Source organism: Sphaeramia orbicularis, chromosome 16 (assembly GCF_902148855.1).
Source record: "Sphaeramia orbicularis chromosome 16, fSphaOr1.1, whole genome shotgun sequence".
In the NCBI taxonomy this organism is placed as follows: Eukaryota; Metazoa; Chordata; class Actinopteri; order Kurtiformes; family Apogonidae; genus Sphaeramia; species Sphaeramia orbicularis.
In genome coordinates this window covers 9,936,424-9,964,356 of record NC_043972.1, presented here as the reverse complement: position 1 = coordinate 9,964,356, position 27,933 = coordinate 9,936,424, and the positions used below count along the sequence as shown (strand labels likewise).

Genomic DNA, 27,933 nt, shown 5'->3' with positions numbered 1-27,933 from the left:
TATGCTTGTGTTCTTAGTATTTCCAATCAGAGTAGTTTGGAAATGCCTCAGTCTTTTATTACCCTGGTTGGATGTTTGTGTGTTTGACAGAGAATCAGAAGAGTGAGTGAAGAAGTCTATGTTGGTGGTTTGGCCTGTGCAATACGAGCAAAATATTCTCTATCAATTTCGAGAATTATATCATATGATTTAGTACATGTATATAAAATTAATTAGACTTAGATGAGCATGTGAAAAGATCTAATTTTTTTTTTAAGGAATTAACTAAGATTATTAAGTCATTTATGGACTTTTTCCTCTTCTTGTATTTGAAACTTTTAATTTTCAGTTTCACATTCATTAAACATGAAACAAGAATATTTACAACATATACAGGAAAATAGAAAATGTCTCATTCAAAGATTCTTTATCATCAATTCACCATATGCGCAAAACATACAGATATTTGAGATACTGTTTCTCTCACACCTTGTTAAATGTGATGCGTTTTTGTAAAAAAAGAGATAAAAATGCAATGTGATCTTTGTAATCCCTTGACCTCATGACCTGTTTGTTTTGTTTTTTTGTTTTTGAATCTGTAAAAAAAAAACCCAAAACTTTCATAAATAAAGAGTTAAAAAAAAGAGGTAAAAATAAAATAAGAATAAATAAGCGGTATAAAGAATAAACTATAGCAGAATATAAAGCAGAATAACATTCATTGATCTCAAGTGGGTCAGACCAATAAAATAATAACACCAAGATCTATAAATAATGACAACTCCATCTTTCTATCTTTATTTTAATGCAAAAAAGTAAAATTACATTATGAAAATGTTCATATTTACAAACTATTCTTTCAGAAAAATATGAATAACCTGAACAGCCTGAAATTTCTTAAGACAAATATTCTCACTTTATCATTTACACATTTACATTACACCTTACAGATCACGGTGGATTTACAGATATACAAAACATTTGACAACAGGTAGAAAATTGGTAAATTGCACCTATTTTTCTTAAGACGTTTGAGGTTGTTTATATTCAGGTAATTTGCATTTTTTGTGAAAGCATAGTTTGTAACTGTAAACATTTTCATGATGTTATTTGCACTATTAAAAAAGAAAATCTTGGAGTTGTTATTACTTACAGGTTATTATGATAGTATTTTCCTGGTCTGACCCATTTGACTGTTGATATCCTCAGTTTATTTTGTATTTGTGTTTATTTAGTTACAGAACAGTGCGTATTCACTTTAGTTACAAAGAATAAGATGCATGCACCAGATTTAGCAGAAAAGCTCATTTCCATCTGTTGTCCTGGACAAACGACTAACATGACAAACATCACTTAGATTACAAAGTCCTAATATTTTGGAAGAAAACCGTTAAACATGACAGATATTGGAAAGTCTGTGCAGACTGAACGGCTTCGGCCAAATACATAAAACGGGGCTTACATTCTAAAAATACACTAACTTTCCTAGAGCAAGAATAAGATATAAAAGAAAGAAAGAGAAGAAGAGAAAGAGAAGAAAAAAAACAAAAACTAGAAAAGCACTCAGAGAGCGCAGACCTCCACCAAGGCAGATCAGCCCCCCCCCCCCCCATCACCACCAAAATTTCATTATTTGTTCCTTGTTCCAGTGTCAACATTTCCTGAAAATTTCATGAAAATCCATCCATAACTTTTTGAGTTATCTTGCTAACAGACAGACAAACAAACTAACAAACCCTGGTGAAAACATAACCTCCGCTGTTCCTTGGCGGAGGTAATGACAGGCAGACTTCTGTTGTCTTTTGTAGTTTTACCAAGAAATCAAAAATCGAGTTTTTAGAGGGGAAAAAAAATCAGGATTTTATTTTTGTCCGAAATCATGCAGCCCTATTTACAGGTTATTCTGATAGTATTCTACTGGTCTGACCCACTTGATTATTAATATGAGTGAATGAATGAATATTTTATTTCAGTTATGTACAAAAGCACATACATATAAAAAAACAAACAAACATAAAATTAACACAGTTGGTAACTGAAAAAGGAAGAAGCTGATTTCTGCTTCTCCTACTCCCATCCTTACTGCAACTCCACTCCTGAAGTTGCAGCAAATAAAACAATAACACAAATTAGTCTACATTCAGTTTCTTAAGTCACTTTGAAATCATTTTACTTTCATAGCCCTTGAGAGTTTGACAACTTAAAGCTTTTTTGAAACTCGACAGCGAGCTACACAATTTCACTTCGTCCTTTAGTTGGTTCCATAGTTTGTTTTGTTTTTTGTTTTTGAGTCTTTAAAAAAAACCCACAACTTTCATAAATAAAGAGTAAAAAAAAAGAGATAAAAATCAAATAAGAATAAATAAGCAGTATACAGAATAAACTGTAGCAGAATATAAAGCAGAATAACATTCAGCACAATTTGATCTCAAGTGGGTCAGACCAAAAAAATAACAACACAAAGATCTATAAATAATGACAACTCCAAATTTCTATCTTTATTTTAATGCAAAAAAGTAAAATTACATTAGGAAAATGTACATATTTACAAACTATCCATTTTCAGAAAAATATGAATAACCTGAACAGCCTGTTATTTCTTGAGACAAATATTCTGTCTCACTTTATCATAACTTAAAATTTTTCTGAATACAAACAGGAAGATTTTTACTTTTAGCACGAAAACATAATTTCCATTGTTTTTAAATATACAATATCAAAAAATTTTAATAAACCAGATTCTAAAAAATGGATTACTTGATTGAAGATAACCAGCTTTATTTATTACTCTAATAGCTTTTTTTTTGGAGTTTAATTATCGGGTCTTTATTAGTTTTATACACATTGCCCCAGTGTAATTTTTATATACCACAAATTCATCCCACAGGCCAGATTGAAAAAAAGAGATAAAAATGCAATGTGATCTTTTTATATTTCACAAATTCATCCCACAGGCCAGATTGAAAAAAAGAGATAAAAATGCAATGTGATCTTTTTACATTTCACAAATTCATCCCACAGGCCAGATTGAAAAAAAGAGATAAAAATGCAATGTGATCTTTTTATATTTCACAAATTCATCCCACAGGCCAGGTTGGACCCTTTGACGGGCAGCTTTTGGCCCGTGAGCCTTATGTTTGATGCTCCTGATGTAGTCTATTAACTGCAGAATTGTACGAGGAACAACACAAGACGTTCTGCAGACAAATAAAGCATACGCAGAAGAATAAAATGTCTAAAATGCCATAGTATGAAATGCCAGTTCCATCATGTGTTTGGTCGTATTGCACAGTCCTGCTGGTACAAGAACGTGCGTCTGCAAACATACAGTTGTGTTGCCTGTGCTCTGCTTGCTCCTGTCTGTTGAAACTATCTGCTCTTTCTCCTTGAAGCCTACTAGAAGCATGAGGGTAATCTGCCAGGTAAAGTACTGCTCTTTCCTGCTTTTTCACCTCACCCTGCTTCACTGAGGCTTTGATAACATTTCTGCAATTTCCTGCCAACATCCCCGAGGCTATCTTTGTTTCTCCCGCTTTTGACTGACTGATCATTTCAGAATGATTGACCGTCACGTATTAATGTGAAAAAAACTAACACGATCCCATTGAAGAACAGTCATGACCCGCTCCGTTTACTGGCTGTTTGGTGTGGATCTTGTGAAAATGAGATCTTTGCCCAGTGTGAATGTGCAGTTTAAGCATGCATGCAGATATACGCTATTGCGGCGCTCACATATTTTTTAAGAAATATGACAATGTTAATTCCTAAATTTCATGTTTTAATGCTTATATTTTTTATTTGGCAGTTATTTTATGCTCATTTTTTTCTTTTTTTGTTCATGACATGATGTGTTTGCTTGTTAAGTCACAATGATTATTAGAATATAACGGATACTTCTGTCACAGCGAATGGTAAAATTTAACATGAAAAAGAATTTTGTTTACACAGTCACAGATCTGATTGATATATTTAAGATGCATCAGTTATGACACATTAGATGTTATTATATGAAGTTAAATTAAGAAAAGAACCACAGAATGGATCAGAGATGTCATTGATGGGGCCAAGTTTGGACAATAATTACATGTAAACTGGTAATATATGCACATTTCACTGTTAAAACTAGTAATGGAGCAACACGGGGAAGTATTTCATCTTATTTAACCTTGAGGGGTACAGAAATGTCAATAATTACATCATTTTTTTCTATTTTTCCCTTGTTGTGTTGGTCATTTCTTTCCTGCTGTTTTTTATCATAGTCGAATGGGATGACTGTAACACACAATAATTTCCCCTGGGATTAATAAAGTATTCTAATTCTTATTATAATTATGATATTATATCAGTATTCTGTATAGAAGTCTTCACAGTGTGAGCATCAGTTCAACCAATAGCTTTAATAAAATAAGATTTAGATTGATTCTTAATTTCTGGTGTTTTTATTGTTGTTTTTTTGTTTTTATTTATCCTGGAGTCACACGTCATCAAAATCAGAATCAGAATACTTTATTAATCCCACAAGGAAATTATTGCGTGTTACAGTTGCACCATTCAAGTGTAATAAAAAGATAAAATTAAAAAAAGGAATGATCCATACAAAAAAGAAAAATAGAAGAAAAAAAAAAAATAAAGCTCTAAACATAGAAACATACATAGCTCTGAATGTGTATATATATGTATATATACTGTATACTAGGGCTGTCAAAATTAACGCTTTAACGTGGATTAATCCATCATCATGATTGATCTGATAAAAAATGTTAACTCCATGAACCCATCTGCAGCAGAATGACTCTGAACATCTCTGCCAACGCATTTGGGTCAGTTTGTCCAAGTAGAGTTACTGTCTCGTATGAACAAATGGTCAGCTGATCCAGTAGTAACAGGCAGCAGAACCGACCCATAAAGATGGAAAACACTAAACAGCACGTTGTCCCTCTGGATGGAAATATGAGGACAAAAAAACCAAGAAGGAGCAGGCGACCCAAAGAAAGTATTAGACACACTCTGCAGGAAGGAGTTTTTCTGTATTCACTGAAGCACTTCCACATTCAAATACCACATTAACACCAAGCATATATTAGTCTGGGATTCTGCTAACGCTTCGGCTAACGCGTTGCCCAGCTTGGACAAACATGTTAAGTACAGATATATTCACTTCTTTCTTGAGTCTGTTTGCAAAATCAAACGTGATTAATATAGATTAAAAAAGAATGATATTTAATCATGATTAATCAAAGTTAATTCACAGCAACCCTGTGATTAACCCAATTAAAAATTTTAATCGTTTGACAGCACTAATATACATATATATATTCACACACCAAATATACATATTACAACTAGGGGTGTGTATTGGCAAAGATTCTGTCCATACGATACAAATCACAATACTAGGATCACGATACGATATATCACGATATATCACGATATATCATGAGACTGTTAAAAAGGCAAGTTTTTTGTTTGTTTCTTTTTTTTTAAATGATTATTTCCTTAACGAATTGAGTTACACTAGAAATCTGCACAAATACTAAACACAATTTTATTTAATCAGAACAGGTTCTAATGCTATATCACAAAATGTTCCTGTGTTCAAACTGAAATTCTGTTTCACAGACATTACAGTTTAAGATCCTGCTCAAATGTTCATATTCTATTAGTTCAGAACTAACATCAGAACATTATTTTTGTGCAATCCCAAGAAAGGAACTAACATTATTTAATAAAAGAGTGTTAAATAATAATAAATAAAATATAAACAATAAAGAAAAACTAAAATTAACCTCCACAATATCTGCATTTGAACAAATACCTAAAAAATATCGATACAGTACTTTTTAATATCGATACAGTATTGTGAAATGAAATGTCGCGATATATTGCATAACCGATATTTTCTTACACCCCTAATTACCACACTATTAAGACACATTCATAACTGCAATTTATCAATATGATAATGAAAGAAATAGAAAAACAAATGTTGTGTTGTTAAAAATGATGTGGTTATAATGAGTGTCACGTTCCTTTCTTCATCCTTGTTCTTGTTGTAATTTGTCAGGAGACGTACATAGAGATCCAGACTGAACACCTGCCTCAGCTGCTGCTGCGGATGGTGGCGGCGCTCACCTGTCACCTGCAGGCGCTGGGCCTCGCTGAACTCACACACTGCCTTCGCCTCTGCTCCAAGATCCTCAGCAAAGTTCAGCCCCCACTGGTGTCCCCTTTAGCCCTGCCCCCCGGACCCCAGACCCAGACCCAGGGCATGTCCACCTCCAGCGGTACCCCCTTAAACTCAGCAAGAGACAAGAGCAGAGGAAAAGACGACAAACAGGTGAGAGACGGGCTGAACACGTCTATGAATGGACAGTGTCATTACAGAGAATACGCTGATGTCACCACCATTAATACAGTGGTTCAGTAGAGTGAATGTCTGTTGGGTCATTCTGTAGATTTTGTTGTAAATCATGTCCAGGCTCTTTACAGTCTAACACACGGGTACTAAACATACAGCCCACAGGCCAGAACCGGCCCACCTCAGGCTTCAGTCTGGCCGAATTTGTTTTGTTTTGTTTTTGGTTCGGTTCCTTTGTTTGTTTACACTTAACAGCAAAACTATTGGTGTTTCAGATATTTTTATTTCGAAGCTTTGTCATAGTACAGATTTGAAATCCCCCAATTGGTACATTATACTTCATTTTTAATATCAACACAACAAACACACATTCAGAAATAAACAGCACTGATAGAGTGAGAAAAGAGGAAGGAAAGAAGAAGAAATAAGAGAAAAGAACAAAACAAAAAAAAAAACAGAAAAACCCCCCAAAAAAAACATACAATGCAGCAAAACTGTTGGTTGAATTCATACTATATTGGGTTTATAGATTACCAGTGACCCAGAATAGATGTCATTACATTTTGGGAAAAGTAGGTCAAAGTTAAAGTTTTTATGAATTTTTAAAATCTTTTTTTTTTCTTCTCCCCTTTACTTATAATGGGTGAAATTTCACATGTCTATAAAAACAATTTCTTTCAGTTTACTTCAAACTTGGCACATATATAGAAAAGTTACTACCAAGTAATATACAACTAGAAAAGCACTTGGAGAGCACAGACTTCCGCCAAGGCAGACCCCCCCCCCATCACCACCAAAATGTAATCATTTGTTCCTTGTGCCAGTATCAACATTGCCTGAAATTTTCATCCAAATCCATCCATAACTGTTTGAATTATCTTGCACACAGACAGACAGACAAACAAACCAACGCCGGCAAAAACATAACCTCCTTGGTGGAGGTAATAATTCCTGCCAAATGTTCTTTTTTTCTGTGTTTCATCTTTGATCTGTTAAAAGCCTTTTGATAACTGTTAGCCTTGTTAGTCACTTAAAAGAGTAAATACAATTTCAGCCCCTTTTGACCCATTTCTTTTCATTTAATTCACTGCTCAAACACATCCTGTGGACTGTGATGGTTTTGTGATGCCCTGGTTTGTGGGGGGGGTCCCAGTGCTGTCGGGGTCTGGATGGTTAATGCGACAGGCAGAACAGGCAAACTCTCCACTCAAAGCATTTGAAGACGTGTCCAAAAAACAAATGTTCCATCGGCCCCTGGTCTCTGTTCAGCCGCCTGGTTGTTTAAGGGTTGGAAGTTCAGAAGGACGTGGCAGCGAGTCCCCTGTCAGAGGAGGGTGGGGGGTACCCATGAGGGGTGGGAGAAGGCAGAAGATGGTTGACAAACAGCTGAGCCCTTCATGCCTTTGGTTTGTAAAGAAGAAGAGGAGTAGACCGGCCTTGTGACGCCTCCGGGGTGAGACGAGTCCACCAGAGTGGAAAACAGCCTACATACATCCGTGGAATACTATAACGCCCCCCACCCCCACCCCCCATCCCCATCCTGAGGGGCGTATAGAGCATGTGTGGAACTCACCATCTGAGTCCAGGATGCACAGGCTGCCTGGATCTAAATGCATTTCTGAAGCCCCTGTTCTCTTTGAAAATCAGCCATAAAAACATTAACTATATGGACAAAAGTAATGGGACACGTTGAATTCAGGTGTTTCTTTTCTAACAGGAGTCTGGGATACAAAACAATAAGGACTCATTTCAGAATATAGCTTTATATTATGGGATAAATGTCATTGCATTGGTTAGTTTGGTTTAAATTATCTTTGCTTCCAAAATGCCTCAGAGATGGTTTTTACTTAATTTCTTTCAACACAGATTTTTTGTTTTATCTATGACTATGATTTTAAATGTTCTGCCTCTAAATTTCTAGGATATTTTTCAAGCTCTGACTGTAAATGATAATTTTCTACCACAACTAACCATCTACTTTCTTTTTTTGTGTGTATTTTGCTCATTATGATGCTCTTTTCTCCATTTTTGTTCATTTTGAGGCTTTTTTTTTTCTCTCTACTTTGAGCTCCCATTGTCTCAAAATCAGTCATAAAACTTTAAGGAAGTATAAACTACATGGACATTAATATTTGGACACATCATGTCAACAGCTGTAAGGTGTCCTGCTCAAGCTGATTTGAGATACAAACATAAATATTTCCTTGAAGTTTAATGGGGGATTTTTCTTCCTCAGTGAGATGTGAAGAAAGTAGATGGAAAAAAATCAACAATATAGATCTCAAAGAGAATAAGAAAGCATCAAAATGAACAAAAATTAATAGTGCAAGCATAGAAACTGAACAAAAACAGCCTCAAAATGGACAAAATTGAGCAGCACAAGCATAGAAAATGAACAAAAAGCCTCAAAATGAACAAAAAATGAAGAAAAGAGCATCATATTGAGCAAAATACACACAAAAAAAGAAAGTAGATGGATAGTTGTGGTAGAAATTAATTTCTCTTAACACTGACTATGATTTTAAATGTTCTGCCTCTAAATTTCTTAAATATTTTTTCTGCTCTGACTGTAAATAATAATTTTCTGCCACAACTAACCATCTGCTTTCTTCACATTTCACTGAGGAAGAAAAATCTTCCATTAAATTTTAAGGAAATATTGATGTTTTTATCTCAAATCCTCATGAACAGGACATCTTACAGCTATAGACATGATGTGTCCCAATACTTTTGTCCATATAGTTTCTAAATATGTGACTGTAACTGTACATTATGTTATTATATGGTAAGTATTTTCTCTTGATACAAAATCCAGACTGAACATCACTGAATTATTAAATAATCTTCATGAAATCACACATGAACTCACTCAATATTGATTTTGTTTGGTGTTTTTATTCATGACTGTGATTTTAAATGTTCTTCTAAATGTCTAAAATATTTTTCGTGCTGTGACTGTAAATGGTAATTTTGTACCACAACTAACCATCTACTTTCTTCACATCTCTCATTAAACGTAAAGGAAATATGTATGTTTATAAACTATATAGCCAAAAATATTTGGACGTATCAGGTCTACAGTTGTAAGATGTCCTGTTTATGAAGATTTTACAATAAACATCAAAACTAACCAATGCAATGATACTTATCCGTACAAAACAATAATGACAAATGTCATAATATAATTTTGTATTGGGATAACTATCATTGCATTGGTTAGTTTGGTTTAAAAATTTTTATCTTTCAACATTGATTTCTTAACTCCATTACACTTTAAGGAAATATTGATGTTTATATCTCAAATCATGAACATATCCACGATGTGTCCCAATATTTTTGTCCATAAAGTTTATAAATGTCAATATTTTCTTAAAGTTTAATAGGGAGGTTTTTCTTCCTCAGTGAGATGTGAAAAAAGTAGATGGTTAGTTGTGGTAGAAAATTATTATTTACAGTCAGAGCAGGAAAAATATTTTAGAAATTTAGAGGTAGAACATGTAAAATCATAGTCATGGATTAAAAAAAATATATAAAAAAAAAAATCAATGTTGAGAGAAATGAAGTAAAAACCATGTCTGATACATTTGGGAAACAAAGATAATTTCACCCAAACTAACCAATGCAATGATATTTATCCCATAATATAAAACTATATTCTGATATTAGTCCTTATTGTTTTGTATCCCAGACCCCTGTTAGAAAAGAAACACCTGAATTCAACGTGTCCACATACTTTTGTCCATATAGTGTATATTTGTTTGTTAATATAACATTTACTCTAAAGGCCAAAGGTTTTATCTGCCTCTAAACTTCTTGATGAACCTCCTCTTCTTCTGCAGACTCTTCCTTCTACTTTGGAAGTACCCGGCAGTGGAGAAGTGTTTGAGGATGGAGAGAACGCTCCCAGCGGTCGTTCATCTGAAAGTGGTTTCACAGACTTTGTCCAGTACCAGGGCGACGGTTCCGATCCGACCGAGCAGATCCCCAGTCCCCACCCTGCGGTCAGAACCGGGCGCCGCTCCTCGGGCCCGTCTCAGACCAAACCTCTGGACAAACCCGTCATGCAGTGTTGCCTGGAGCATTTCCAGCAGTTTCTGTCGCGTCTCATCACCTTGTACATCGTCCCTGAGCCGGAGCGAGGGGACGCCACGCCCTCGGGAACCCTGGTCGTCGAAGGAACCCAGCTCAGTCTGGTCCAAGCGGAACCGGGCTCCGAGTCCGGGTCTGGGTCCGGGCTGGTCCAGAAAGAGTGTGTCGCTGCCTTCACTGCTGCCTGTCAGCTGTTCTTAGAATGCTCCAGTTTCCCCGTCTACATCGCAGAAGGGAATCTGAAGTCATCGCCTACACAGGACGAGCACTTTAGTGAGTGTCAGGAACCAGGAACACACACATGTAGAACCCACACACACACTTAGAACCCACTCACACACGTAGAACACATTCACACACATAGAACCCACTCACACACTTAGAACCCTTTCACACACACTTAGAACCCACTCACACACTTAGAACCCATTCACTCATGTAGAACCCATTCACACACACACATAGAACCCACTCACACACGTAGAACCCATTCACACATGTAGAACCCAATCACACACTTAGAACCCACTCACACACATAGAACCCATTCACTCATGTAGAACCCATTCACACACACATAGAACCCACTCACACACTTAGAACCCATTCACACACATAGAACCCACTCACACACTTAGAACCCACTCACACACACTTAGAACCCACTCACACACTTAGAACCCATTCACACACATAGAACCCACTCACACACTTAGAACCCATTCACAAACACTTAGAACCCATTCACACACTTGGAACCCATTCACACACTTAGAACCCACTCACACACACTTAGAGCCCATTCACACACTTAGAACCCATTCACAAACACTTAGAACCCACTAACACACTTGGAACCCATTCACACACTTAGAACCCATTCACAAACACTTAGAACCCACTAACACACTTGGAACCCATTCACACACTTAGAACCCACTCACACACACTTAGAGCCCATTCACACACTTAGAACCCACTCACACACACTTAGAACCCACTCACACACTTAGAACCCATTCACAAACACTTAGAACCCACTAACACACTTGGAACCCATTCACACACTTAGAACCCACTCACACACACTTAGAACCCACTAACACACTTAGAACCCACTCACACACACTTAGAGCCCATTCACACACTTAGAACTCACTCACACACACTTAGAACCCACTAACACACTTAGAACCCACTCACACACACTTAGAGCCCATTCACACACTTAGGACTCACTCACACACACTTAGAACCCACTCACACACTTAGAACCCATTCACAAACACTTAGAACCCACTAACACACTTGGAACCCATTCACACACTTAGAACCCACTAACACACTTAGAACCCACTCACACACACTTAGAGCCCATTCACACACTTAGAACTCGTTCACACACATATAGAACCCACTCACACACACCGAGGGGAGGGGTGGGCAACCTGTGGCTACCAGGCCACATTTGGCTCTTCTTTGTTTGTTTGTTTGTTTGTTTGTTTCTTGCTTGCTTTCTTGCTTTCTTTCTTTCTTTCTTTCTTGCTTTCTGTTTTGCTTTCTGTCTTGCTTTCTTTCTTGCTCACTTGCTTGCTTTCTTTCTTGCTTTCTTTCTTTCCTACTTTCTTTCTTTCTTGCTTTCTTTCTTTCTTTCTTGCTTGCTTGGTTTCTTTCTTGCTTTCTTTCTTTCTTGCATTCTTGCTTTTGTTCCTTCCTTCCTTCATTTATGTAACCAGAAAAAAATAGTACAATATTTTCCTCAGTATTTTGCATTTTTTACTGTAAATCATGTATATTTCTGTATTTAATTTCCTATATTTAATTTAGATCTTCATGAAAACTCAGAGTAAAGTCAAAAAATATTATATCAAAACAGAGAAAACTGAAGAAAAAGCGACTTTTTCAGTAAATCTATCATTAACTGAACAGAAACCCAGTGTGTCCATCCACTGTCATTGATCCAACTCCATGGGTTTTACTGGTGAATCAGTGTTGTAGAAGATGATGTTTATGAGGTAAATTTTCTTATTCGTCTTTGTTCATTTTGTTCATTTTATTTATTATTTTCATTGTTTTTCTTAATTTTCTTTCTCATTTTTTTTGTCCTTTAATTTAGTTCAGTTTGTGGCTTATTTCAGTAACGTTATGAATTTTTAAAATTATTATTCAGTTTTGTTCATTTTATTCATAATTTTTTTTGCTTCTTTTTCATATTATTTATAATTTTGTAGGTTTTTTTTTTGTTTTCATTTTTGTTCATTTTATCCACTGTCATTTTTCCAACTCCATGGGTTTTACTGGTGAATCAATGCTGTAGAAGATGACGGTGTTTGCACGGTAACTACGAAGCCTCTGAACATCCAAATGGGTCATATCTGATGACCATGAAAAGATGAATAACTGTATTTTACACCAAATATTTCCATGTATTGACAGGATTAATGGATCAACAGGTATTAAACAGTTTCGATCAGTAGATGGTTTGGGTTAACCGTGGATGTTTGGGTCTTTATGGGATAGAGAAGAGAAAAAAACAGTAAACAAAAAACACAAAGAAAATGAACCAACCAAATAAAACCCAGATGTAAATCTATATTCTGTACTGAATAGGATGCGTCTTTGCTCCGCCCTCGCAGATAGTGAACAGCTCCGCCTCCCGGTGTGGCTGCAGACGCTGATGGACGCCTGCTGCTCGGCCGCTGACTTCAGCCTGCAGGGCGTGGCCATCTCCCTGCTCATGGATCTGGTGGGACTCACCCAGTCGGTCGCCATGGTGACCGCAGAGAGCGTGGCGTGCGGCGGTCCGTCCGAGTCGGCCCAGCCCATGAGCCCCAGCCAAGGTCGAGTGGCAGTCGTCATCAGACCGCCGCTCACCCAGGGGATCCTCAAGCACATCGCAGACAAGACTGAATTCTTTAAGGTAAAGAACTGAGGCTGTTGGAAAACAACAGTTCGTCAAACTTATTTTAGTTCAGGTTCCACATTCAGCCCAATTTGATCTGAAGTGGGTCCCAACAGTAAAATAATAACATAATAATCTATAAATAATGACAAAAAATGTTCTGTGTGTTTTAGTGTCTGTGTTTAGTTATGATAATATTTACATTTACAAACTACCCTTTTACAAAAAAGTGCAATTTTAATAATATTACACCTCATCTTATCATTTATACATGTGCATTACACACAGTATTACACAAACATCAGACAACAAACAGAATAATCCTAAAATTTAGGACTTTTGGAACTAAAATAAGAATATTTTCTGCAATATTACATCTCAGTGGATCTACAGATGCACAAAACATTTAGTAACAGGCAGAATATTGGTACAATTACACTTAATTTTCTTTAGACATTTCAGGTTTCTCATATTTGTTCATGTTATTGACATTTTATTGTTGAAGGATAGTTTGTAAATGTAAATATTTTCATGATTTAATTTTTATAACCAAGAAGAATATTTGGAGTTGTCATTATTTGTAGGTTATTATGCTTTTTAAATTTTTTTTTTTTTTTACTTGAGATCTCATTGATCTGTATGTGGAACCTGAACTAAAATGAATTTGACATCCTTGACTGTTCATAACTTCAGTGTAATTTTTGCACAATTTTTCACAAATTCTCCCCATTTGGTTTGGAACCTTTGGTGGCCCCCTTTTGGCTCACGGACCACGTGTTTGACACCCCTGATTTAATTCTTTCCCTTCTATGATTATGAAATAGACATTTCCATAGTTTTTCTCTAGAGAAGTAATTACTGCTTCTGTCCAGCTGAGGGCGATATGGAGCACAATAAAACAGAGCTGATGTCCACTGCAGAAGACATTCCATAAAAAATAAAAAATGTATCTGAAAAAACTGTTGCATTTTTCTGTTTCTGATCAAGACAATTATTTAATGTATCAAAAAGAAAGCCAAAACATTTACTTCCCTGGATCTCAGGTGGATAAATTAAGACTGGGTTGTCATACAGTGGTCAAATCAAATCGTGTAATTACCATTTTTCCTGTAATTCATGTTCATGCCCTTTTGCAACTTAACAAAAGAAATCTGACTTCTCCAAATAAGCCACATATTTTGCTGCACCAGTTTTTATATCACATTTTGGGTGTTTGTTCACAGACAGAAAGGTGGCTCCAGTAAAAGTCAGGGAAATCAAACTCATTTTAGATCAGGTTCCACATACAGCCACATTTGATCTCACGTGGGCCAGACCAGTAAAATAATAACATAAAGATCTGAATTAATTATTAGATCTGAATAGAATCATGACAACTCCAAATTTTTCTCTTTGTTTTAGTGCAAAAAGGGAAAATTATATGAAAGTGTTTACATTTACAAACTATCCTTTCACAATAAAATGTGAGTAACATGAATGAATATGAACAACCTGGAACCTCTGAAGAAAAATAAGTGCAATTTTAACAATATTCTGCCTGTTACTAAATGTTTTGTGAATTTGTGATCTACAAGTTGTCTCATCACACAAATTATACTGTTCTCTTTTTTTTCACTGGAAGGAAGATAAAAAAGAAAAAAGGGGGTAATTTGTGAACCTTTGCTGCATGAATATTGTCATATATGAGTCAAAACACAGTATTCGAAATCTCTCTGACAGGACATTTTAGAGACAATTTGATATATCAGTGTTGCTAAATGACCCACATTTTTACTTTAAAATTCATTTTTGCTTTAGTTGGACCTTAAGGGATTATCCAAAACAAGGAGTTACTTTATATTGAAAGAAATGTTTGTTAAAGTTTGCTCTTTGATCGGACATTACTGTGTTTTGACCCGTACACATAGACTTTGCAAACATAACAGAAGAGTAAATTATGAAAAATCAGCACTTTTCATGGTCATCCTACTTTGTAGAACAATAACACGAAGAGTAATAAAGATTATATATGCAAACAAACATATTTACATTTACTTACTTGCACTCACATTTATCTACAATTACTCCTTCTATTTAATGTTGTCACTAGGGGTGAGTATTGGCAAGAATCTGGCGATACAATACAAATCACAATACTAGGATCACAATTCGATATATCACGATATATTATGAGATTGTTAAAAAAAAATATATATATATATATATATATATATTTTTTAAGATTATTTCCTGGAAGAATTGAATTACACCAGAAATCTGCACAAATACTAAACACATTTTTATTTGATCAGAACAGGATCTAATGATATATGACAACATTTTTCTAATTCTCCTAGTTTCCAAAGGAACTAAAACCTGCCACTCTCAGACGGTAAAAAGTGCTTTCAGGATGCTTCACATAACCATTATTTAATAAAACAGTGTTAAATAATGAAAAATAAGATATGAACAATAAAGAAAACCAAAAAAACAAAGATGAACCTCCGCCATATCTGCATTGGAATGAATACCTAAAAATATTGATACAGTACTTTTTAATATTGATACAGTATCATGAAATGAAATATCGCGATATATTGCAGAACTGATATTTTCTTACACCTCTAGTTGTGACTGTATTTAATCCTCATTCTTTGTCTCAGAGTGTGGCGTTGATTCTGTGGGACCAGCTGAGCGAAGGAACCCCTCAGCACCATCAGCGCAGCGTGGAGCTCTTCTATCAACTCCATAACCTGGTGCCTTCGTCCAGTATCTGCGAGGACGTCATCAGCCAACAGCTCATGCACAGAGACAAGGTTCAGTACAGCGATCACACACACAAACACACACACATTCAGCCGTTCCAGGAAAACTGGGCGTCATCTTCTAATTGTTTCTTCCAGAGAATCCGGTTGGAGGCCCATGTGAAGTTCTCCATACTATGGCATCTGACACGAGACCTGAACATGACCAAGTCTTCTCCGTTTAATCGCACATTTGACCGGTCAGTGTTTTTCTATTGTTCAGATGATCGATGGATGAATGGATGGGAAAAAAATGAGGTTGATTTAAAAAAGTTGAAAATGAAAAATGAGCAAAAATTAATAAAAACTGATCAAAATAGGCAAGAAAATGGACAAAATTAAACATAAATAAGTGGATGGATGGATGGATGGATGGATGGATGGATGGATGGATGGATGGATGGATGGATGGATGGATGGATAGATAGATAGATAGATAGATAGATAGATAGATAGATAGATAGATAGATAGATAGATAGATAGATGAGAAAAAACAGCAGATTGATTAAAAAGTTGAAAATGAAAAATGAGCAAAAATTAATTAAAAACTGATCAAAATAGGCAAGAAAATGGACAAAATTAAACATAAATAAGTAGCACAATGAACAAAAAGGATGGATAGAGATAGATGAGAAAAAAATGGCAGATTGATTAAAAAAGTTAACAAAATAAGGGGAAAATTGGACAAAAATGGACAAATATACGCATCAGAATAAGTAAAGACAAAAAATAAGCCGCAAAATTGTGAAAAATTAGACAAAATGAATTTAAAAACTGAACAAAATAACCAAGAAAATGGACAAAAATCAACATGTATAAAGTAGCACAATGAACAGAAATCATAGATAGATCCTCATCTTCATATTTATTTAAGAATTGTATTTCATATATTCCCTTAAACTGATTTATGTTTTGACTTTGTTCCCTGGGATTGAAACACACATTCTTTCTACAGTTGTTCTGTTCAGTTCATCCCCCTTCTCCATCTGAGGACAAAGTCTGTATTTTAATTGAAACTCATTTATGTTTTGCTTTAAATATTAGTTGTGCTGTTTTAAACTGAATCAAATGTGGAAATTTTTGAGTTTGTCATCTTCAAAAAAGTTCATTTGTATGGTCTCTATATGCTGCATTATTTATCAGTCTAATGGCCTTTTTCGGTGTTATATATATTGTTTATATATTGGTTTTATACGTGTTATAGCACAGTAACTCAAATACAGTCAAAGTAATGTACAGTATCATGTATATAGTTGTGTCTGATTGTCAGTAAGCCTTGTTTTGCTTCATTCCATCTTCCCTTGAACGTATTTAATGTGTGGTTTCCAGCAGGTTTTGTATTTAAGATCAAACTAAGAAACATATTTAACTTATTAGACGTATGTTCCTTCCTCTCCTCTGTCCTAACCCTTCACCCCTCCCTCTGTTCTTACTCCTCCTGTAGATCCCTCTTCATCATGTTGGACAGTTTGAGTTACTGGGACCCATGTACCAGCGCCGTCGGTCGGGCGTGGCTGAACCAGGTCCTTCAGCGACATGACATAGCCCGGGTCCTGGAGCCCCTCCTCCTCCTCCTGCTCCACCCTAAAACCCACCGAGTGTCCATTCAGAGAGTCCAGGCCCAGCGCCACTGGACCCAGGCCTTCCCTGATCCGCCTGAACAGGACACGACCGACGCCATCTACACACGGGACTCCGGCTTCTCTGACAGTAAGGGTTTTAGATTTGGACACAGCCGGGGGCTTTCCAAATTGATGTAAAATTCTAATATGTCTCGTTTTTCTATACCCCTGATACACCGGGAATTCTGTCCATCTGTCCGAGATTTTTGTCCATCTCATTTCTCTGCCAATATTCACCCGATCTTTTTAAAATTTCACGTTCTTTGTCAACAGGAGATGTGTAGTGCACAGTTTGATGGCTGAATTTCAATTTTTGGGATTTTTTAATACATTTAAAAAAAGTTCAACTCATACAGTTTGTCCAACTGATTTCTGTGATGTGATTCACCTCAATGTTTTTTTCAAAATTTCACACATACAGTACAGGCCAAAAGTTTGGACACACCTTCTCATTCTTTGCATTTTCTTTATTTTCATGACTATTTACATTGTAGATTCTCACTGAAGGCATCAAAACTATGAATGAACACATGTGGAATGTCACCTGAAATGGTTTCCTAACAGTCTTGAAGAAGTTCCCAGAGATGCTTAGCACTTGTTGGCCCTTTTGCCTTCACTCTGCGGTCCAGCTCACCCCAAACCATCTCGATTGGGTTCAGGTCCAGTGACTGTGGAGGCCAGGTCATCTGGCGCAGCACTCCATCACTCTCCTTCTTGGTCAAATATCCCTCACACAGCCTGGAGGTGTGTTTGGGGTCATTGTCCTGTTGAAAAATAAATGATGGTCCAACTAAACGCAAACCGGATGGAATGGCATGTCACTTCAGGATGCTGTGGTAGCCATGCTGATTCAGGTTGCCTTCAATCTTGAATAAATCCCCAACAGCATCACCAGCAAAGCACCCCCACACCATCACACCTCCCCCTCCATGCTTCACGGTGGGAACCAGGCATGTAGCATCCATCCGTTCACCTTTTCTGCGTCGCACAAAGACACGGCGGTTGGATCCAAAGATCTCAAATTTGGACTCATCAGACCAAAGCACAGATTTCCACTGGTCTAATGTCCATTCCTTGGGTTTCTTGGCCCAAATAAATCTCTTCTGTTTGTTGCCTCTCCTGAGCAGTGGTTTCCTAGCAGCTATTTGACCATGAAGGCCTGATTCACGCAGTCTCCTCTTAACAGTTGTGGTAGAGATGTGTCTGCTGCTAGAGCTCTGTGTGGTATTCATCTGGTCTCTAATCTGAGCTGCTGTTAATTTGCGATTTCTGAGGCTGGTGACTCAGATGAACTTATCTTCAGCATCAGAGGTGACTCTTGGTCTTCCTTTCCTGGGGCGGTCCTCATGTGAGCCAGTTTCGTTGTAGCGCTTGATGGTTTTTGCGACTGCACTTGGGGACACATTCAAAGTTTTTGAAATTTTCTAGACTGACTGACCTTCATTTCTTAAAGTAATGATGGCCACTCGTTTGTCTTTACTTAGCTGATTGGTTCTCGCCATAATATGCATTCTAACAGTTGTCCAATAGGGCTGTCAGCTGTGCATCAACCTGACTTCTGCACAACACAACTGATGGTCCCAACCCCATCAATAAGGCAAGAAATTCCACTAAGTAACCCTGACAAGGCACAGCTATGAAGTGAAAACCATTTCAGGTGACTACCTCTTGATGCTCATCAAGAGAATGCCAAGGGTGTGCAAGGCAGTCATCAGAGCTAAGGGTGGCTACTTTGAAGAAACTAGAATATAAGAGATGTTTTCAGTTATTTCACACTTTTTTGTTAAGTACATAATTCCACATGTGTTCATTCATAGTTTTGATGCCTTCAGTGAGAATCTACAATGTAAATAGTCATGAAAATAAAGAAAATGCAAAGAATGAGAAGGTGTGTCCAAACTTTTGGCCTGTACTGTATATTCTTTACGCACGCCTTTGTTTCAAGTTTAGAATTTTTAAAAAATAAATATCTGAAAATATTTTAGAAAGATTGAAGGCTCAAAATGAATCCCTGGGCAGTCAGGGTAAAATTGATAAGGAGGGGCAATGTGTCGTGTGACTGGGTGGGGGCATTAGTAAGCTCTGCCTACTTTGTTACTTGTTTTTTTTTTTATTTTATTTTTTGTGTTTTATATAGTGCATCCAAAACACACACTTCATTTCTCTCATTGCCTTTCACTCTCACATATGTTTTCATTTATAATACTTTTTTTCTTAAATTGACATAATAATAAATTTTATGTGTAAGTGCCTTAACAGACAATGCATAAAATACAAAGAAGTAAACACATACTTAACAGAATAACTACAATATATAGAAATAAAACCATGTAACCATACAAAAAAATTAAATATTTCAAATAATTTTGCCTTAAATGGGTTACATCTGACCTAAACCTGATCAAAAACTCAATAAATTTTACACAATTGTTTTATTTATTTTTTTGCTAGAGGCACTGAAAACTCCCATCATAAACATACTGACTACATTTATGGATTAAAAACTACTACAATAGACACACAACAGTAGTAGTTCCAGTATATTTTCATTTCTTTTTCTAATATATGAGAATGTCTATAGCTATTTAATATATTCACATATTTAATGGTTATGGATGCTAACAGCTAAGGGAAGCAGCTAACTGACTAAAAAGTGATTAAACTGGTTCCAGCTGGTTTAATTTGAACTGGTTGAGTCCAGAGCTGTTATAGAGTAGATAAACACACATATTCTACTGGGACAAACTGTTAAAAATACTCTGTTCAACCCAACGTTACTTTATTAAATGACATTTTCTGACTGAAATCACTCATAGATGCATCTCCTCATATTTGTGTCCTTTGTTCGTCTCTTCTTCTCTCTCTTTTTCGTAGACTTCAGTCATCTTCAAGGTGAAAGGATGACACAGGAGGAGCTCCGAAGCCTGGCGATCAATGACATGGAGCCGTTCTGTCTCACCGTTAACCCTTTGAGCGACAGTCTGTCTTTACTGAGTCTGAGCAGTGAGAACCTGCAGCTCGCCGGTGAATATCAACCTGCTGACCAGCAGGGGGAGCGCAAGAGCTCCGAGTCCAGCGCCTCTCAGTCCTCTACAGTGGAAAATGGAAGCTTTGAGGATCCAGATGGCGGCAACAGCACCGCCAACGGCTCCGACCAACATCCGGGTTCCTCAGATTACATGTCAGACGACTCCATCGAAGAGGCCGTGTCCTGCATCGTACAAGAGCTGATAGAACGGGTTCTGGTTTTAGTGGATGATGGACCGGTAGAAGTCTCAACGGCACCGGAGAACTGGCCTCAGACAGACACTGACAGCACCTCCTCAGACACCTCCACCGGCCCCCGTCTGGACCCGGGTGCTCCTCACGGATCCAACCATCAGACTCTGCCGGAGATGCTCGCTGAAGGAACGCTGGAGTTTCTTTCGGTCGCCGGCGTCGAGGAGCAGCACAAAGAGGGAATCACGCGCCACAGTTCATCGCCATCCATCGTGACGTTACCGGACAGCTCCGACCCGGCCACCCCCGACCACAGCCTCCGCGTCGACGACCCCCAGGCCCGCAAACGCAGCCACAGCAGCACCCAGCTCAGCCTGAAGGGCAAGATCATGGAGAGACTTGCTGACAAATCTCCAGGAGCCAAGCCCAAGATCAAGAAGGCCAAGAGGAAGGAGGAGGAGCGGCAACGGAAGGCGGCGAGTCAGGCCGAGAAGCTGCGCCCGCCCAGTATTTTCTTCGGGGACAGTCTGGACCTGGAGAACTGGTACAGCTGTGGGGAGGGGGAGGTGTCAGAGATTGAAAGTGACACCGGTTCGCCCAGCGGGGGCTCCGTGGGGCCTCTAGGTGGCGCCGGCAGCGTCACCGGGCGTAGGTCGTCCTCGGCTCCTCCTCGTTTCAACATCCATCCCCTCTACCAACACGTCCTGCTCTACCTCCAGCTCTACGACTCGTCACGGGCGCTCCACGCTCTGTCGGCCGTCGCAGCCATGCTCCGAGCCGTGCCCTCGGGGTTCGTGAGCGCCATCTCCACCACCAGCATCAACAACACCTACACTCCACAGCTGTCTTTGCTCCAGAACCTCCTGGCCCGTCACAGGGTCTCTGTCATGGGCAAAGACTTCTACTGCCCCATCCCTCAGGACTCCCACTCCCACTCATTCCGCAGCGCCATGTACCTGGAAATCATCATCTCGCTCTGTCTCTACTTCCTAAGGAGCTATTACTCCGCCCACGTGGCAGCAGGGCCTCAGGATTTGGCGGGAAACCGGGCCATGCAGCTGACCAGCGTGGAGGTCTTAACTCTTCTGTTCAATGAACTCGGCAAAGTCACAGGTGGCTCCGCTAAAGGCTTCGCTAGTTTCATCAGTGACGTCCTCTCCAAGTGCAAAGTTCAGAAGGTGGTCCTCCACTGCCTGCTGTCCTCCATCTTCAGTGCCCAGAAGTGGCACGAGCAGCGGATCGCCGGGGTCAACGTGGCCACGGTGGAGGAAGGACTGTCAGAGGACAGCGTCATCAACCTGTCGGAGGACCAGATCGACAGCTGCAGCGCTGTCCAGTCCCAGCTGCTCAGGTTACTGCAAAGTCTGGTCGTACTGGAGCACAGGGTCCTGGTCCCAGCTGATGAAGCAGGAGAAGGAGGACCCGTGGGTGGAGGGACGGGCGGCGGTGGGACGGGCGGCGGCTCCGGGGCTGGTTACGAGATCCTCGGTGGTGAAGTGGAACACGTCAACCCTCAGCAGCCAATGACATCGCTGCAGTATCTCCACGGACAGCCAATCACAGCCCAGGGCATGTTCCTGTGCGCGGTGATCAGGGCGCTTCATCAGCATCACGCGTGTAAGATGCATCCGCAGTGGATCAGCCTCATCACTGCCACACTGCCCTACATGGGGCGGGTCCTAAGGAGGGTGGTGGCGTCGGTCACTCTGCAGCTGTGCAGAAACCTGGACAACCTTCTGCAGCAGTACCGCTACGAGACCGGGATCACCGACACCAGGTACAACGAGGAGACGAGTACAGTACTACTTCACAAACACACACTGATCTACATCCAGATACTTTATACACAGTAAATGCAGAAATATAAAGACGTACCAGGTTTGGTCAGCAGATGGCAGTGTTGACCATGAAATGCAGCAGTGCACATGTTCAGCACATGAGTGGGCTCTATGCACAGCCCCACTACTTCCTGATTTTCAGGTGGCTTTTTTATTTCCTGTCTTTTATTATTGGACACACTGATTAATCCAGGTGTGCTGAATTGATCAGTTGTCACAGCAAGAAGTAGCAGGCACACCTGGATAATAAATAAAATAAAGGAGCCACCTGAAGATCAGGAAGTAGTGGGGCTGTGCATAGAACCCATTACATGTCTGGTTTTACTGTTCAAAGGGATGTGGGAAATAGACATTTATATATATACATATATATAAAGTCCAGTCAAATTTTATTTATATAGTAAAGTTGTCTCATGACACTTTACATTTAGAGTTGGTCAAAAAAAGGCCAACATAGAAACTAATGATAGTTTCTTCCAAATTACAAAATAAAAAGCATATTTTTTTTGCAGAAAAGGCAAACTGGACAAATTAGCCAAAAATGTAGTAACACAACAAAGGTTAATTCACAATTAACTGTGTTGGGTTGGATTAGATTAGATTAGATTTGACTCGACTTTATTGATCCCACAGTGGGGAAATTCAATAGTCAAGGTGGCAACAGAATGAAGTGCAAGACAAAATGTGCAAAAAATAACTATATAAAATAATAATAATAGTAATTAGTAATGAAACTCTAACTGAGGGATGTCCAAATCCGGCCCTCAAAGGCCAGTATCCTGGATGTTTGAGATATTTCCCTCTTCCAACACACCTGATGGTCGTTATCAGACTTCTGCAGAGCATGATGATCATCTTATCATTTGAATCATGTGTTGGAAGAGGGATACATCTAAAACATGCAGGATACCAGCCCTCAAGGACCAGGTTTAGACACCCCTGCATCTAACCCATAAAGACCCAAACAGCCACTGACAACCGAAACCAGCAACTGATCGAAACTGTTTAATACCTGTTGATCCACTAATTCTATCCATCCATGTAAATAATCGATGTAAAATACAGTTATTCATCTTTTCGTGGTCATCAGATATTCAGATGTTCAGAGACTCCATAGTTACCGTGGAAACACCGTCATCTTCTACAACATTGATTCACCAGTAAAACCCATGGAGTTGGATCAATGACAGTGGATGGACACACTGGGTTTATGTTCAGTTATTGATAAATTTGACTGAAAAAGTAACTATTTCTTCAGTTTTACTGTTTTAATATAATAACCCTCAACTTTAATCTGAGCTTTTGTGAACACTTACATGATCAGTGAATTAAATGGAGGAAAATACCTGATTTTCACTGAAAAAGCGCGAAATACAGAGGAAAATATTGCAATAAATGTAAAGAAATCACTTACGAAAGGTTAAATAGAGACAAAAATTGATTTGGGGACAATCACAAAAATAGCAGTGGGTCTTTATGGGCTAATGACTACATTTATATTTACAACAGAGTAGAAATACAAAATGGCAGACAAAACTACAGATGAGACTCAAACAGGATAGGGTTACACTGTTGTATACTTAATTCAACTTAATACTCAAACTTAACTGAGGAAGGTTTCAGAAATCTGTATTTTGTGGAATAAACCTGATTCAGTCACTGCTTTCATACATAATGGTTTCTTCTCTACCTTCTCTACATTAATATCTAGTGTTTTTTGCTGCTCATGGAGTAAAAATACAATCATCTTGACTTTCACTGAGGTCTTTTGATCTTCAGGCTGGATGTTTCTGCACTATTTTGTTTTTTTTTTTATTATTTTGTTGTTCATAATGCAGTTTGATTCTAGTGTGTATGTGTTGTATTCTGTCGTCTAGGCCCCAGTGGATGGCTCTCTGCATCCCTCCTGACCTCATTCTAACGGTGCTGGAGGGGGTGACGGCCATCATCCATTACTGTCTACTGGATCCCACTTCCCAGTACCACCAGGTGAGGGCGCCATGCATCACAATTGAAACAAGTTGCTCATTCATGCCTCAGTGGACATTGTAGTTGACGCAGCAATAATGGGAGAACCTTCAGCTGATTCAGATGTGCTTTTTTTAGATTTATTACCCCGCCCCCCAAAGGGGAGGCAAGGGGTAGTGTTTGTGGTTCTGTTTGTTTGTTTGTTTGTTTGTTAACACTTTAGCAGCAAAACTGTTAGTTGAATTCATACCAAATTTGGTTTATAGTTTGCTATTGACCCAGAATAAATCTCATTACATTTTGGGAAACATAGGACAAAGTTAAAAATTTTTCTGAATTTTTCAAATCTTTTTTTCCCATTTACTTATAATGGGCAAAATTTCAAATGTCTGTAGCAGCAAAATTATTGCTTTAATTCATATCAAATTTGGTCTATAGATTGCCAGTGACCCAGGATAAATGTCATTACATTTTTGGAAAAGTAGGTCAAGGTTCAAATTTCTTATGAATTTTAAAATCTTTTTTCTTTTCCCAGTTACTTATAATGGGCAAAATTTCACATGTCTATAAAAACATCAATTTTGTTTCAGTTTACCTCACACTTGGCACATATATAGAGGCAGTTGATATGTTGACATCAGCACAAGCATAGACATGATGACATCAGCTGGATCGATGTCAAAATAAGCTACAATACGTGTGAGGGGCGGGGTTGGTTGTGCCTGGAACTACGTGTTTGTTTGTTTGTTTGTTTGTTACCATTTTAGCAGCAAAAGTATTGGTTGAATTCATACCAAATTGGGTTTATAGATTGCCAGTGATCCAGAATAGATTTGGTTACATTTTTGGGAAAAGTAGGTCAAAATGATAATTTTTAATGAATTCTTTATATCTTTTTTTCTTCTTCCATTTACTTATAATGGGCAAAATTTGTAATGTCTATAAAACATTAGTTAAACCGTCCAATAAGCTCTAATTGTTCCTTCTGTTTCTCAGTTACAAGTGAGTGTGGACCAGAAGCACCTGGCTGAGGCCCGCTCAGGCATCCTGTCCATCCTCCACACCATCATGTCTTCAGTCACGCTGCTGTGGAGCGTCCTCCACCAGGCCGACAGCTCCGACAAACCGGCGGCTGCTTCTGCTTCATCAACATCCAACATCAACCTGGGCTCCACCAAGGTAAACCTGACGGCGAGTATTCGATAAAAAAACACATTCAGTTATCCATTCCAACAAACTGGTGTCAGAGGCGTAGTAATCTAACTGTAGGAGCTATTTGTCCGTTTAGTTTATTGTTCAAAGTTAATTTACTTTTTTGTTTAGCAGTCAAAACACAGTAATGTCCCATCAGAGAGCAAACTTTTATTGATTGCCATTCCAACATTTATTTCAATGTAAAGTAGCTCCTTGTTTTGGATAATCCCTTATGGTCCAACTAAAGCAAAAATGAATTTAAAAGTAAATATATGGGTCATTTAGCAACACTAATCTGTGAAATTGTCTCTAAAATGTCCCGTCAGAGAGATTTCCAATACCATGTTTTGACCCTTAAGTAATTTAGTATTTTTTGCTAATTGTTTATTTTTGATTGTTTGCTTTTTTTAATTGAATATTTAGAACATATTTTGGACTTTCATGGTTATTACTTTCATTCTTTAGTATTTAGCACCTTTTGTTTTGTTTTGTTTTGTTTTTCATACTTGTTTAGACCGTGGGCACCTGGGCATTAATAGGCAGCACTAAGGGAGACCAGCATGCACCTGGGTGGGCCTATGGTTTTTTTTACCAGTCAGTCAGTCAGTCAGTCAGTCAGTCAGTCGACAGCCGACGGCATGACAGGATGAGCAGGAGAGGCAGCAAATAGGCCTTAATTGTTGCTTGTCTGCTAAACCTAAGAATAAAATGCCTGAAATACTTTTATGGTATGGACATTATGTTTTTAACTGTTTAAACCACAAACCTGTGGTGCTTCTAGTGGTTATTTTAGTTATGTTGAAGTCTTAAGTACAGTCACTTTTAAGTTGGTTTAAATTTGATGACAAATAGTCACTAGGCTTATAAATCCAAATGCAACTTTGACATTATTCAACAAATGTACGTGGAGATCGAACATCAAAATCTGACCTGATTGGCTCCATTTAGACCAGAGGTGTCAAACTCAGTTTAGTTCAGGTTCCACATTCAGCACTGTTTGATCAAACCAGTAAAATAATAACATAATAATTGATAAATAATGACAACTTAGGGCAAAAATATAACATTAAATTACGAAAATATTTACATTTGGGTGCTTCTATGAAACTGGGTACATTTTGGTGCCTAGCACTTTTCCAGCTTTTTAGACCCAATAATAAAAGGTAAATGTAGACATATTTCCCCTTAGGATGGACCTAATGATGACCTCAGATAAATGCAAAAAAAAAAAAAAATACTCTTGCTCTGAGCCATCCCAAAATTAATGAATTTTTAATAAAATATTGGGTCCAAAAATAGGACCAAATATGGACATTAATCTCCCTAGGTGTCAGTGCATTAGATGTGAAAACGTGTGTGTAAGTGGTCTTACATAGTCTATAAATAAAGAGACTGTGTTAAATGTGTTGATCCTAGTGGTTTTTCTAATCCACACATGTGGGTTTTTCATCAATCTCAGTCTCATTCCAGGTTTTGTGTGGAACCCATCGTGTCCACTGGCATTACATGCAGAACCTGCCCATTTAAATACAAATACATCACAAATGATTTTGCAACAGCGGTCATTTTTGTGGAACACTCTGCCTTGCATAATTAGTGCAATTGCCAAAATGTACCTGTGAGAGAATAAAGAGATATTTAAAAAATAGTAGCATGTAATTTTCATGTCCTTTTGACTGTGTTACATACAAATTTTTGTATTAAATATAATGTAAAATAATATATAATAATATAGTTTCTAACATAGTTTAAGTAAATATTTATTTTTAAAATAGACCCAAAGTGCTTCCAAAATTACTTCATAACATTAGTCTACATCTGGTTTGAATTTTTAGCCCCTCTGCCCTGCTTTTAGGGACCAGTTTCATGGAACCACCCCTTTAGAAACTATCCAAACAAAAAAAAATGTGAATAACCTGAAAAAAAAAAGCAATTTCTTAAGAAAAACTAGAAGCACTCATAGAGCGCAGACCTCCGCCA

General features: G+C 38.0%; 1 protein-coding gene across 3 annotated transcripts in view; it reads left to right on the top strand.

Annotated features, from left to right (window-relative positions):
- The window catches only part of dop1a (DOP1 leucine zipper like protein A), a 73,054-nt gene that overhangs the window by 22,767 nt on the left and 22,354 nt on the right, over positions 1–27,933 (top strand). For 2 of the 3 annotated variants that reach the window (XM_030157093.1, XM_030157092.1), the window contains exons 13-22: positions 3,372–3,401; positions 6,044–6,316; positions 10,177–10,699; positions 13,063–13,346; positions 15,971–16,123; positions 16,211–16,311; positions 17,557–17,822; positions 20,609–22,730; positions 24,669–24,780; positions 25,756–25,938. In XM_030157093.1, coding sequence (XP_030012953.1) covers positions 3,372–3,401; positions 6,044–6,316; positions 10,177–10,699; positions 13,063–13,346; positions 15,971–16,123; positions 16,211–16,311; positions 17,557–17,822; positions 20,609–22,730; positions 24,669–24,780; positions 25,756–25,938 — 4,047 coding nt within the window. The remainder of the gene's footprint in view (positions 1–3,371; positions 3,402–6,043; positions 6,317–10,176; positions 10,700–13,062; positions 13,347–15,970; positions 16,124–16,210; positions 16,312–17,556; positions 17,823–20,608; positions 22,731–24,668; positions 24,781–25,755; positions 25,939–27,933) is intronic. The other variant, XM_030157094.1, reaches the window with a different exon arrangement.